Source organism: Colletotrichum phormii (assembly GCF_030913505.1).
Source record: "Colletotrichum phormii strain CBS 102054 chromosome Unknown BDP81scaffold_18, whole genome shotgun sequence".
Classification (NCBI taxonomy): domain Eukaryota; kingdom Fungi; phylum Ascomycota; class Sordariomycetes; order Glomerellales; family Glomerellaceae; genus Colletotrichum; species Colletotrichum phormii.
In genome coordinates this window covers 482,281-494,287 of record NW_026851460.1, presented here as the reverse complement: position 1 = coordinate 494,287, position 12,007 = coordinate 482,281, and the positions used below count along the sequence as shown (strand labels likewise).

Below are 12,007 nucleotides of genomic sequence, written 5' to 3'. Positions count from 1 at the left end.
TCATACGGGTCTTCCACTTAGAGGAATCAAGCCACTTTCTACCATACAAGTCTTCCACTTGCTACCTCGCTTTGTGATATAACTGAAGGACGACGGAGCATCAAGTGATGAAATGCAAAGCGCGCATTATCTTCCGCGGCTACCTGAATCCGATGGAGAACTGCTCGCTCATATCCTCGCCAGCTTCCAACCTAGATCTGATAACAACAATGGTGGCAGCCAGCCTCTCAATGCCTTCTTTGATCTCAGCTACCTCATGCCATGCCCAGCACAGTCTGATGCATCTAGAAAACCCATCTTTCGACTCTGCTCTCTGAACGCTCCCTTTGTCTCCACTGACGACGAACATGTGCCCGAATGCAACGCGAAGTAGTTTTTCCTTCAAGGCTATGGCTGCTACCGTCTTTGCCACTGGAAGGTCTTCTGGAAGCCGGAGATATGTGAAGAAACCTCCTGCGGTGGCTTCGGCGGCACCTTCTGGGTTATTGGCTTCCACTGTGACACCCAATGGTATCAGAACATCGCAGATAGAGGTCATGAGGGTGTAGTACCTCTCACGATATGTAGGTATGAGAGTCTTCTTGATATGTGTCTGCAGATTGCCGCTTCGTAGCATCTTATCGATAAAAGTGGATGTGAGGTGCGAAGGTGCGCCGCCGGAGCTGGAAGATCCTCTGCGCAGGAGTCAGTCGTGGATCGCCTCATTACGCTGGATAATTACGTCGGGTAACGTCAAAATTGGAAACTCACACTTCGGCCAATTCTTTGGCAAACGCCGGCGTGCCGTCCGCCCAGCCCACTCTGACACCAGGCCCGACCACCTTGGAGAAAGATCCGTTGCTGAGGGTGTGTCCCCATGTACTGTAGCCGGGCATGTCGCGATCTATGTCAACGAGTCTCAGTGGCACGGCGCCAACTGCGTCATCTGGAGCGGATGAGTCCTCGGGCCAGCTCAAAAAGTCGTAGACGTCGTCTGATACGATGAGGGCGTCGTATTCTCGGGCGAGCGCCACAAGATCCTTTCGGATCTGGAGGGAAAGCGTCTTCCCGCTAGGATTCGAAAAAGTTGGAACGATATAAATGACATATTTGTAGATCTTGGGGTAGGTTTTGCCCGCTTTGATTGTGGGAATGTCGGGGCGGCCGAATTTCTCAGCATCTTCGACAGCTTGAGCTTCTGCGATGGCTAGTTCACGTCGGAGGAAAGCAATGTCAAGGCCATCTGTGTTGTTTTCAGGCACACCCGCTAGCTTGCCCTGGAAACCATTGTCTTCAAAGATTGGGCACGCCAAAAAGTACGTTGGCTCAACCATGAAGATCTTGCGCGTGTAGAGGGGGTCTGTAAATTTCAGCAGTACGTTGGCCAGGTTGCCAGACGCGCCGTTGTTGATGGAGATTCTCTCGTGGTCGATCTCCGAGTCGTAGACGGAGGACAGCCATTCTGCAATGCTCTTTCGGAGAGGTGGATGGCCGATGTGAGGGCCGTAGATGAGTGCCGCGGCGGTTTCGGATTCCGAAGTCAGAACCTGGGTTGCGCCGTCTAAGAGTGCGCTTGCTGCAAAAAGGCGTGGGGAGGGCCAGCCCAGCTGCAGGTTGATGAGCGAAGGGGGGTTTGCGGTGACGTTGCTACCCATTGTGAAGTCAAAGTCAAACGTAAGGTAGAAAGCTAGATGTTTCTGCAAATGAGTTTCATAACTTTGACTCAGTTTCGTCTGTTTACTTCTTCAAATGCATCAGCGGACACTATGTCCATCCTCCGCTCCCCATACGTGCATCTTATCGGACAAACCCCGACCTTTGCCGGGGTCATCTCCGCCTCATCAGGCGCTAGGCGAGAGACTCCGACAGGGCCCCGATGCCGCCGATGGGTGGCCTCGTCGCTATCACTTATCCGATCAGCAGCATGTTACAGGCTCATTTCTGCATCATCTTGATAGGAAATAAGCAATGATCGGATTTCATTACCCGTGGTATCTCGAGACCGGGCTGATGTGCCCGAGATACTGGTGAGTGGCTCCCGCAGGATGGGAGAGAAAGCAAAAGAAACCATGTCCCGGTAGTAGCAATGCAGAAGGCAGCCGTCAAGTCACCCATCCCGCTGTCGAGAAAGTCTAGAAAGTCAATTTCTCAAATTACTATCCAACATGTCCCCAAAGTGGAGCAACGCCAAGTCTGAAAGCGAGGCCTTCGCGGCCGAGGTCCGTGAAATAGAGGCCTGGTGGCAATCGGACAGACAGAAACACATCAGGAGGTATTACATCGTCTTGACTTGGTATCAGTGAAAAGTGCTAAGAAGTCTCAGGCCGTACTCAGCGAAGTCAATTGCTGCCCTACGAAACATTGGATTCAAGATCGAATACCCGTCCAGCGTCCAGGGCAGGAAGCTTTGGCGCATACTCAACGAGCACAATGACAATGGCACTTACGAGTTGACGTTTGGCACCACTGAGCCCCTCATTGCAAAAGAGATGGCCAACTCAAGTAAGATTTTCGAAGCAATTGCTGTCAACTTTACTGACTTGTGCGTGACCAGTGCAAACCGTTTACGTATCCGGGGCGCTCTGTGGATTGTCGCAGGCAACTTGGCCAGGTGAAGACCACGCAGACTACCCTGCCGACTTGGTTCCATCCGTCGTAAAGCGTATCTTCAACACGCAACTCTTTCACGACCAACGTCAGACTCAGCTGCGGATGAGATACTCTGAAACCGATCGAGAGTCGTTGGAGTGCATCGACTACATGCTACCTATCATTGCCGATGCCGATATGGGATTCGGGACACTGACTGGCTGCATGAAGTTGACTCGTAGCTTTGTTGAAGCTGGGGTTGCCATGATACACATTGATGATCTTGCCATGGGTCTGAAGAAATTCACGAATGGCGAGGGTCGAACTATTGTCCCCATATCGGACTACTTGTCCAGGTTGACGACTGTCAGAATGACTTTCGATACTATGGGGTCAGTCCATACATGATACTCGTCCAAAAACAATAGAGAAAAAGAACTAATGATACTGGGCTAACAGGGCGGACACGATGCTCCTTTGCCGTTGTGACAGCGACCATGCTGAGTTCATAACGAGGTAGGATGAGCAGCCAGAAAAACCCCTGGGAATTTGTACATGCGCTAAGTTCTCTTAAGTGTGATTGACCCCAGAGACCACCCTTATGTTCTGGGAGCTACTCAACCGGTCCCCTCCTTCATCAAGGCTCTGGAGGCTGGAAAGCTTGCTGGAAAGGATTACCTGACAGTCAAGAATGAGTGGAAGGTCTCGGCTGGACTAATGACCTTTGAAGAGGCGGTCAAGTCCATAGCGACCGAGGAGCAATACAATGCCTATGTGAAAGAGGTTGAAAACACAGTTGTAGCATTGCAAGACCGACGAGCAACCGCCAAGCATATTGTCGGGAAGGACATCACGTTTGACTGGGAACTTCCAAGGACACCTCTTGGCCAGTACATGTGGCAGTGGAGCACAAAGGCTGTCATTGACCGATGCATTCTCGCAGCCCCCTTAGGAGACGTTACATGGAGCCGTCAAGGTAGGCCCCTCCGCCATCTCAACACCCAGTTGCCTGACTAACCTGATGTAGATAAACCAAGTACTAGATGTTTCACAGCCAAGACCCAAGGTTGAGTATGCCTCTAGAGCCATGTGTGTGCTGACAGATGACACCGCAGACAAGAAAGACATGCACGAATTCCATACCGCCTTGAGAGAGGCTTATCCCAACCGACTCTTTGCCTTTGGATACACTGGTGCGTACGACTTTAGCAAGGGCGGATACTCACTGGAAGAAGTCGACACCTTCCCCGCGGACATTGCAAAGATGGGCATCGTGTGGCAGGTGCAGCCAATCTGGGCCACCCAGGGGTTGAGCCTGCATGCCAAGCAGTTTGCGGAGAAGTTCAAGAAGGAAGGGATTGCCGGGTACATGCGGGACGTGGCTGCTCCCGCCATCGCTGGCATGGCTACCGATAAGTATGGGAAGCCGACATCTCGTGGCGGATATCTGGCCGATGCATTCTTTGATGTCGTTGGAGGAGAGGAGATCACAGAGCGTGTCTAAGAGGGGAAAGTTGACTTGGCCGCTGTTGTGCTCCACATAAGCATGTGTTGCTACGCTCGGCTAGAGAGTGGTAGAAGGCTATCATCTGTCATCGGCCAATCATGTATGTTGTGTTTGCACTAGATAATGTCGCTGTCTAGATGACCTTAGTTTGCCAGTGGATGATGTGATGTATGCAGTCGTCTAAGTGTGACTCTGTTACACGAAATGTGGGTGAGAAATAAGGCTCTTGACACGAAAATCCAATCTCTTGTCATACGTATGATGTGCATACAATGTTTCACGACATGGACAGTAAACGGCTGGCATTAAGAAGGAGGTTATTGCTATTAGGTGCGGATATTTCAGCTTCTTTCCCCTTCATATTTTGTGTTCACTAAAACAACTACTTTACCCGTCCATCTACTCGGAATTCCTGGTTAGAAGACTGTTTATTCTACAACTCACCATGGAGTCTCTTGGCGGCAAACATGCGTCTTCGGTCTGCAAGTCGATGTCTATGGTCTTGCTCGTGTTTGCTGTTGCCTCTATTGTCCTCTACCTATTGGTCTCTCATATTCGACAAACCTCACAACACCATACAAAGAAGAACCTGCCCTTACCTCCTGGACCGCCTCGACTACCCATGCTCGGAAATTTCTTCAATAAACCAGACGTATGCTTCAACTGGTTGACACACTACCAATGGAAGTACCTGTACGGACCAATCGTGCATTACGAGAAGGGAGGACAGTCCCACATCATCTTAACAACGGTCGAAGCGGCCCACGATCTTCTGAACAAGCGAGCAAGCAATTACTCGGGACGCACATTCAGTCCTTACGCAGGAGAGCTTGTTTGTAATAACTACAACATGCTCTTTCTACAGTACGATACCCAACTCCGACTGCATCAAAGACTTCATGTTCAGGGCCTGAACCCTCGTTCCGTGGCGCTGTACCATCCTCTGATAGAGTTGGAATCGCTCCAGCTGCTCAACGACCTGCTTCTAGAGATTCAAGACAAGACTGATGAGAAGCAAATGGGAGCTACTTTGAACCCTCACTGGCACTTCCGACGTGCAGCATCCAGCAATGTGAGTATGATAGCTTGGGGCTACCGACTGCTGAGGGGCAACCCCGAGCATGAAGCACAAATCAAATTCTTCGACGTGGCTCCAACATCGGTGGTCTTGAAAACCACACCGACGTGGTACGATACCTTTCCTTGGCTCAGAAATCTTCCCTACGCCATTTCTCCGTGGAAACGAGCGGCCAAAATTCTCTTCGAGCGTGAGGAGTCACACTACTTGGCAAACTATCGCAGCGCCTTGAAGAGACCCGGTTACAATCTTAGTAAACAGGTAGCCATCAGTACTGATAAACTGGGCACGGGGATGTGTGAGACCGAGCAGGCATGGTCTGTTGGAACATTGACCTTGGCCAATGGTGACACCAGCGTTGCTATCCTGTGTTGGTTTGTCGTTTCCATGTTGACGTACCCACGTATCTTGAACAAGGCTCAAGCCATGGTTGATGAGGTTGTTGGCCAAGATCGTTTGCCTGTTTACGAAGACCGAGAGAAATTGCCCTACATTGACGCAATGATCGAGGAAGTGATGCGGTGGCGGCCCATTCTACCGGCAGGACTGGACCATGCAGCCGTCGAGGAAGATGAGTATAAGGGATACAGGATCCCGAAAGGAGCAACGGTGATTCACTCCCAGTGGCCCATCACTCGAGACAAAGAGGTATATGGCGCGGACTGCAACGACTTCAGGCCAGAGAGATGGATCGAGAACGAAGATTTACCCAGGACCGCCTTTGGATACGGAAGGCGACTTTGCCCGGGCAGGCATGTAGGCAGAGAAGGACTGTGGATATTGTTTGCCCGACTCATTTGGGCATTTCGGCTTGAGCAGACGACTGATTCTGTCACTTTGAAAAAGAAGGTGGTGGATCCGATGTGCATGTTGCCGGCGGGCTTCGTTATTGGGCCTGAACCTTTCGAAGCACTGTTCATTCCTAGGGGCCCATGGGTTGAAGCCCTCGTACACAAAGATCTCCAGAGCGCAGAGAAGGATGTTGGTAAGATCATGGAGCAAGTCAAGGTCAAGAAGGGATTTTGATCAGTTCAAGCTGAATTTCAAATGGTTCTGAGTCGCTCAAGATACAAATTTGTTGTTTCCATGTGCTTTCCCACACTACCTAATCTATCGCCTTGTTGCTGTATACTGTTACCTTTCGAAGAAACAGGATGACAGAAAGCAAGGAATGGCCAAAATCCTGCCAGCTTCTCATGATGAGTGGCATTTCAAGCCTCCAACATCGAGGGTTGTGGGGTGCATTGAAGCAGCTTGAAGCCTGTCTTCCCCACGGGGTGAGGATGAGCTGCAATGCTGTTGGCCCGATTTTCCGGCTCGATTGAACCGAGATGTTCAGGCACGCTGAAAGCCGTTTAAATTAGGGATGCATTAATTCGGAATATGTGGCTCGGGCAACCACTTTACATCGAGGTGACAATCCAGGTAGCCACTTTGCCAAGCCTGGGGAATGTTACTCCTCCAATGGTAGTCTGACGTTGCTGGAAATGCCGTGGTTGAGTAACATCAGGCAGATCCCCGGGACATTTACCGAGCTGCGGAATGGACCACTAATTGGACTGCTAACCTTTGGAAATTGCGAGATCAAGGCAACTGGTTGGCAACGATGGAATTGAAAGCAGTAATCTAACTGTTGGAATAGGCCTACATTAGGCAGCAGGAGGTTGCTGCCGCGGTCCGTTCCAGCCACGGTGGTCCGTGTGGCTCAGCCACACGAGGGTGGTATACCCCAGACTTCCTGCCGCCGCTGGCACCGGGTTAGACTTCCACTCAAGATCAAGCAATATCACCACTACAGTCGGTGATCGTTGCTACCCACGATACTCGAGTATTTTCCTTTTCCACCTGTGAATCCAACACTAACAGAGCTTCGGAGTTTGTTGAAAGTACTAGCATTCAAGTGAACGGCGTCAGCAGGTTTGTGTGCGAGTGAACATGAACATAAATAAGTACATGTGGACAGCTCAACGATCATCAATTGCAAGTAAGTCGAAGTGTTCCAAGGACAGCAAGACAGGTCGGAACGGCAATATTACTCCACAAAGTCGTTTCGAAAGATTCTTGTCGACATCATGAAATCTCTCAATTTCTTTTCTGCCTCTTTCGCTCTGTCTAGCGCTCTCTTGGCACAAGCGGCTCGGCCCTTGGAGAACCTCGGCCGAGGCGTAGTAGCTGTCCGCGCAAACGACGAAGAAACCTTGGTCACCTGGCGCCTTCTTGGACTCGATCCATCAGGAATTGGCTTCAACGTCTATCGCGACACGGGGAGCTCTCCGACAAAGCTTAACGAGCAAGTCCTCACGGGCGGCACCAACTTTCTTGACTCTACCGCTGACCCGAATGACGTTAATACCTACTTCGTGCGGCCCGTCGTTGGCGGCAAAGAACAAGTAGCGAGCGGATCTTTTAGTCTGCCTGCCAAGAACGCGGTCGAGCCGGTTGTCCGGGTCCCCATCCACAGCGGCGGCGCTGTCAAGTTTGTCTGGGTTGGCGATCTTGACGGAGATGGCGAGTGGGACTACGTTCTCGACAGACAGACTTCACCTCAGACTATCGAGGCCTACACTAGCAACGGCACTTTCCTTTGGGAAGTTAACCTGGGCCCGAACAGCGAGAACCAGAACAATATTGAGCCAGGATCTTCGACCATTGACGTCGGCCACTGGGACGGTGTCACTGTTTTCGACTTCGACAGCGACGGACGTGCGGAAGTTGCTATTCGTATCGCCAATGGAGTTGTGTTTGGAGACGGGAATACGTTCGACGATGGAGACACAGATAATCATCAATCCATGGCCATCCTGGACGGGCTTACAGGAGCTCTTCGCGCCTCCGCCCCGGTTCCTACGGACTACATCAACGACGGACCGCTTGCTGCCCGTCTTGGTGCCGGATTTCTCGACGGAGAGACGCCTCATCTCGTTGCGTACATGAAGAACCGTATTGGGTCTGGCGATTTCAACTTGATGTATGTGACCTGGACCTTCGACGGCACATCTCTGAAACAGAAGTGGAAGTGGAATTGTGGTGACAAAAACTTCCCCGACGGGCATAACACACGCATTATCGACCTCGACGGGAACGGCAAGGATGAAGTCCTCGAGATCGGCTTTGCTCTAAATGGAGACGGCACGGAGAGGTACACCCTAGGTGACCAGGGCATTATCCACGGCGATCGGTTCCACCTCGCCAAGATTGACCCCGATCGTGCCGGTCTTCAGGGGTATGGCGTGCAGCAACGAAACCCAAATCTCATTTACGAGTACTACTATGATGGATCGTCCGGTGAGATCATCTGGAAGCATGTCGGCGACAACGTGACCGACGTTGCTCGCGGCATGATCGATGATATTGACCCAACCCATCCTGGTATGGAAGTATGGTCGTTTTCGGGAGTCTACAACGCCAAAGAGAATGAACTCACAGAGTCGAATACTGAGCTCGCCCCTTGGCCTCACCTGGGCCTCTGATGGGATGGAGACGAGCTACTCGAACTTTTCAACGATGGCAAGTTTGAGAAGTGAGATTGGGAGAACCCTAGCGCTTCCAATAGTCTCCCTCGCATCTTGAGAGTCGGCGATTTTGGTGGGGTGACTACCGGAAGATATCCTAATTTCATTGGTGACATCCTCGGTGACTGGCGAGAGGAGGTCATCGTCACGAATGAAGCTGCCGATGAGTTACTCATTTTCACGACAGATAAGTCGAGCGATATTCGCTTGTATACTCTGGCTCACAATCCTGCATACCGCAATGCAATAACTCTGAAGGGATATATGCAATCTCATCATGTCGACTACTTTCTTTGAAAGGACATGAAGACACCACCGCAGCCAAAGATCCGATATACAGTCGCTAGGTAAGGGGAGATATCAGAAGGGTAACTCAGTACAATGACGAGCAAGCTCCTACTGGAGTCCGCAAAGGGTGGCAGTACATATTCAGTCTCAAATAAGAACTTTTGCTTTGTGTGTGAGAAGCTCTGACAATCCTTAACGTAGGGAATGTGACATCCATAGCTCAATTTAAGGTTTTCCGACATGTCACATCTGTCATATGTGCCTTAGCCAAGTTCATGCATTCATCTGGGTTATAATAGATATGGGCAATTCGATCCCTTTCCTTCCCTGCTGTACTCATGCGTCTCAAAACAGGCTCATTGCCTTCAGAGGCATCGCAGTTATTAAAGTTATGAAAAGCTACATCTTAGTCACAGCCAACTCTGTTATTGATGGTAGGAATTCTAAGTAATGAAATGAAATGAGCCTTGAACTCGGACACATGATATTCAAAGATATGGAGGATGTGACGAAGACAAGCTTCTGACATTGCATATACTACATGGCCTAGTTGGATTTATCTATAGATACACCCTGAAATCTGTGGTAAAACGATTCTGGGCGCGTCGGCGATGAATAGGAAGTGGTCTGCACTCCGTTCTCGAGCTGCAGCCCCTGAATGATCTGTTGAGGGACGGCGTGATCCGCCTCCTCAAGCCGAGCTTTCCTAGCAAGCCAAGTCAAGGCTGGCTTCAATGCCCACATAATGCAAGCCCCAACCGAGGCCAAGACAGTGAAACATAACACGGGGTGCCCAAAAACGAGACCAGCCTGCATAATGGTACCTGCCAGAGCAAAAGGCGAGATGAACTGCAGCTAAACATCGCACGACGCAGTTAGTACGTACATATAAACTTATGGAGCTTTTCTCCAAACAACAAATGAAGAGTGATACTCAGGGTGTAAGTCGAAAAGCTTACTATTGTGACATTCAAGTATTGCAAGATGATTGCGCGGCTACCCCCCACAGTAATATGAAGACCGAGCTGCCGAGAAGATTTCGTTAACTCACAAAAGCAAGGGCGAGTAATCTGGGATGGATAATAGCTTACTTTCTTTTCAAATCTTTCAACTTTGACTTTGAGCTCCTCCATTTCTTCTCGGATTACCATGATCTCATCTAGAGATCGACTGATCTCGTAGAGTGAGTCATTCATGTGGCTGATTCCATCTTCGCTTGATTGACACACAATACGGCTGATGTCCCGATCGAAAAACTTATCCCAGGCTTTGATTGTCTTAGTGAGAAGGAGAATCCATTGGATCACAAGGTCACTGGTTTGTCCGAGCCACACCTCACTTGCTTCGATGGCATATGATTCACCGCGCATGGTGCCAAGTGAGGACTCTCTCCGAACCAAAGGTATATGTGGACTGGAAAGCTTTCACACGCTCAAGTTAGCATTGAATGCGTTACATGGGGTATCTAATGGTATAAGCTGATGGCATGGAGTGATGATGCACTTGATAATTAGGATCAGATCGCATCTGAAACCATCAAACAAATGTAACGTCAGTATCAAGGAATAGTGGGATTTCGCTACTTACATATTCTTCAATCATGTCCTTCAGCTTAAACAGTACGTTTGTCCAATGCTCAGTGATTCTTGCTACGTGGAACTTTACTACCAAAAGAAAGTATTCACGCGGATCCGTAACCGAAACATTGTCAGCTGTCAAATTTGCAATGCTGATTGCATCTAGCTCGCAACTAGTCATATCTTGGTCAGGATAGGGATCGGCGACATAGAAAGGTAGCAAGTATTCCTTGTTCGGGTCGCTATCATCTTCGAAATAAGAATCCGTCAGGCGGATGGCTGTCCACTGAGATGTATCCCGTCCAGTAACACAGATTGATGTTTGAGCCTCGTGTAGATAGTCGAAGCCATGTGTGATCTGGTCTGACCTTTGAGCGCCTGGTAGAAACGATAAGTCGGTGGACTTGCGTAGAGGAAGTCCGTCTCCAGTAACCCGCTGATCTCTTCGTGGAGATGGGTCTCTTGTCCACACCGGGTAGGCCAAGTGGAACTCCAGAGTGAAGCCACCATCAACCTGTTCATTGAAGTGAGCAACATAGAAATCTATGTGGTGTAGTTATGTAGAAATGGTCTCACCACGGTGTCAAGACTAACAGAGGTTCTAGCTGTGAGATGCTTGAATATGAAGTCTCTGATGACCGGGGCTTGATGTTCAGGAGCTCTAACGGCCAGAACCCCAAGTGTCCATTGACAGGGATTATTGATACAGCTGATCTTGAGTTAGTTACCGCATCAATTGCGCCTTCTCTTGTTCGGACAGGCTCTTACATTTTGCGGGTATCAGCGTCCGGAAGACCTTTCTCGCCGAGTCTCTTGTGAAAGATTAGTCATGAAGCTTCCATGTTCAATCAAGGTACAAGCCACAAGACCAGAGCCGATGTCAAAGTCAACCTCGAAATGCTTCGGAGATATGAGTTTATCCTTACCTTCAAACTGAGGTGGAGATCGAAATCCAGGAGTGAGAGTGATCCATTGTAACCTCTTGGTCTGTTTGACAGATCTCGATCATGGAGCCATGCTGCTAAGTTACTCGGCGTTTCGAAGTTTCCTTCGCAAATTCTTTTCAAGATCGTTTCATCGAGTATGTTCTTGAAGACAGGGAGTTCATAATCCAGCCGAGGTGAAAATTCAGGGATGCTGAGGAAGGTGGAGAGAAGACTAGGGTTTGTTCCTTCATCTTCGAAGCGTCTTTGGTATTTGGTGTGTAAGTCAATGCGAGATATTTCGGGCTTCCGTCTTGTCATTGGACGATTCCACTGGACAGGCCGGCGTGGGAACGACCGTGTTGCTGCTCGATCCATTGTAAAAACGTCATTTTTAAGTTATTAAGTATGTTGCAAGTATGCTTGTTTCCCCATCGCTCAAGAATCATTCTTGAGATGTGAGAGATTATGGCCATATTTAAGTCCTGGGCATGTCAGAAGCCAACCAAGCCCATCATTGCCCGCTGAAAAGGATCGTCCAGGTTCTCTTTCCT

The 12,007-nt window shown here is 49.7% G+C and overlaps 6 protein-coding genes across 6 annotated transcripts; 3 read left to right on the top strand and 3 right to left on the bottom strand.

Moving 5' to 3' along the window:
- Window positions 1-139: 139 nt before the first annotated feature.
- BDP81DRAFT_483373 (aminotransferase) lies at window positions 140-1,634 on the bottom strand (the record flags this gene model as incomplete). Its single annotated transcript, XM_060595054.1, has 2 exons — window positions 140-674; window positions 751-1,634. 2 exons carry the CDS (start codon window positions 1,632-1,634, stop codon window positions 140-142), a joined length of 1,419 nt encoding a protein of 472 aa, XP_060441959.1.
- A 510-nt stretch (window positions 1,635-2,144) lies between these two features.
- BDP81DRAFT_397245 (isocitrate lyase) lies at window positions 2,145-4,072 on the top strand (the record flags this gene model as incomplete). The annotated part of the gene is made up of 7 exons (XM_060588292.1): window positions 2,145-2,251; window positions 2,303-2,481; window positions 2,534-2,960; window positions 3,028-3,084; window positions 3,144-3,544; window positions 3,596-3,604; window positions 3,684-4,072. 7 exons carry the CDS (start codon window positions 2,145-2,147, stop codon window positions 4,070-4,072), a joined length of 1,569 nt encoding a protein of 522 aa, XP_060441958.1.
- A 448-nt stretch (window positions 4,073-4,520) lies between these two features.
- Window positions 4,521-6,179, top strand: BDP81DRAFT_397244 (cytochrome P450; the record flags this gene model as incomplete). The annotated part of the gene is made up of 1 exon (XM_060588291.1): window positions 4,521-6,179. The coding sequence occupies one exon, from the start codon at window positions 4,521-4,523 to the stop codon at window positions 6,177-6,179; it is 1,659 nt and encodes a 552-aa protein (XP_060441957.1).
- Window positions 6,180-7,172: 993 nt separating this feature from the next.
- Window positions 7,173-9,193, top strand: BDP81DRAFT_483372 (uncharacterized protein). Its single transcript, XM_060595053.1, has 2 exons — window positions 7,173-8,580; window positions 8,695-9,193. Exons 1-2 carry the CDS (start codon window positions 7,226-7,228, stop codon window positions 8,960-8,962), a joined length of 1,623 nt encoding a protein of 540 aa, XP_060441956.1. The 5' UTR covers window positions 7,173-7,225; the 3' UTR covers window positions 8,963-9,193.
- Window positions 9,194-9,460: 267 nt separating this feature from the next.
- BDP81DRAFT_72621 (uncharacterized protein) lies at window positions 9,461-9,837 on the bottom strand. The gene has a single exon (XM_060596208.1). The coding sequence runs from the start codon at window positions 9,767-9,769 to the stop codon at window positions 9,500-9,502; it is 270 nt and encodes an 89-aa protein (XP_060441955.1). The 5' UTR covers window positions 9,770-9,837; the 3' UTR covers window positions 9,461-9,499.
- Window positions 9,838-10,174: 337 nt separating this feature from the next.
- Window positions 10,175-11,972, bottom strand: BDP81DRAFT_72619 (uncharacterized protein). The gene is made up of 5 exons (XM_060596207.1): window positions 11,457-11,972; window positions 11,299-11,342; window positions 11,107-11,239; window positions 10,541-11,044; window positions 10,175-10,366 (listed from the first exon to the last, which is right to left on the bottom strand). The coding sequence occupies exons 1-5, from the start codon at window positions 11,829-11,831 to the stop codon at window positions 10,313-10,315; spliced, it is 1,110 nt and encodes a 369-aa protein (XP_060441954.1). The 5' UTR covers window positions 11,832-11,972; the 3' UTR covers window positions 10,175-10,312.
- Window positions 11,973-12,007: the final 35 nt, after the last annotated feature.

What these genes read in the sequence shown, in the direction of transcription:
- BDP81DRAFT_483372 (XM_060595053.1), top strand. Translation starts at nt 7,226, where the DNA reads ATGAAATCTCTCAATTTCTTTTCTGCCTCTTTCGCTCTGTCTAGCGCT. An exon ending in AAAGAGAATGAACTCACAGA is followed by an intron (nt 8,581 to 8,694) that starts GTCGAATACTGA and finishes GGAGAACCCTAG; the next exon opens with CGCTTCCAATAGTCTCCCTC.
- BDP81DRAFT_72621 (XM_060596208.1), bottom strand. Translation starts at nt 9,769, where the DNA reads ATGCAGGCTGGTCTCGTTTTTGGGCACCCCGTGTTATGTTTCACTGTC.
- BDP81DRAFT_72619 (XM_060596207.1), bottom strand. Translation starts at nt 11,831, where the DNA reads ATGGATCGAGCAGCAACACGGTCGTTCCCACGCCGGCCTGTCCAGTGG. An exon ending in GACGCTGATACCCGCAAAAT is followed by an intron (nt 11,240 to 11,298) that starts GTAAGAGCCTGT and finishes ACTCAAGATCAG; the next exon opens with CTGTATCAATAATCCCTGTC. An exon ending in CTGTTAGTCTTGACACCGTG is followed by an intron (nt 11,045 to 11,106) that starts GTGAGACCATTT and finishes TTCAATGAACAG; the next exon opens with GTTGATGGTGGCTTCACTCT.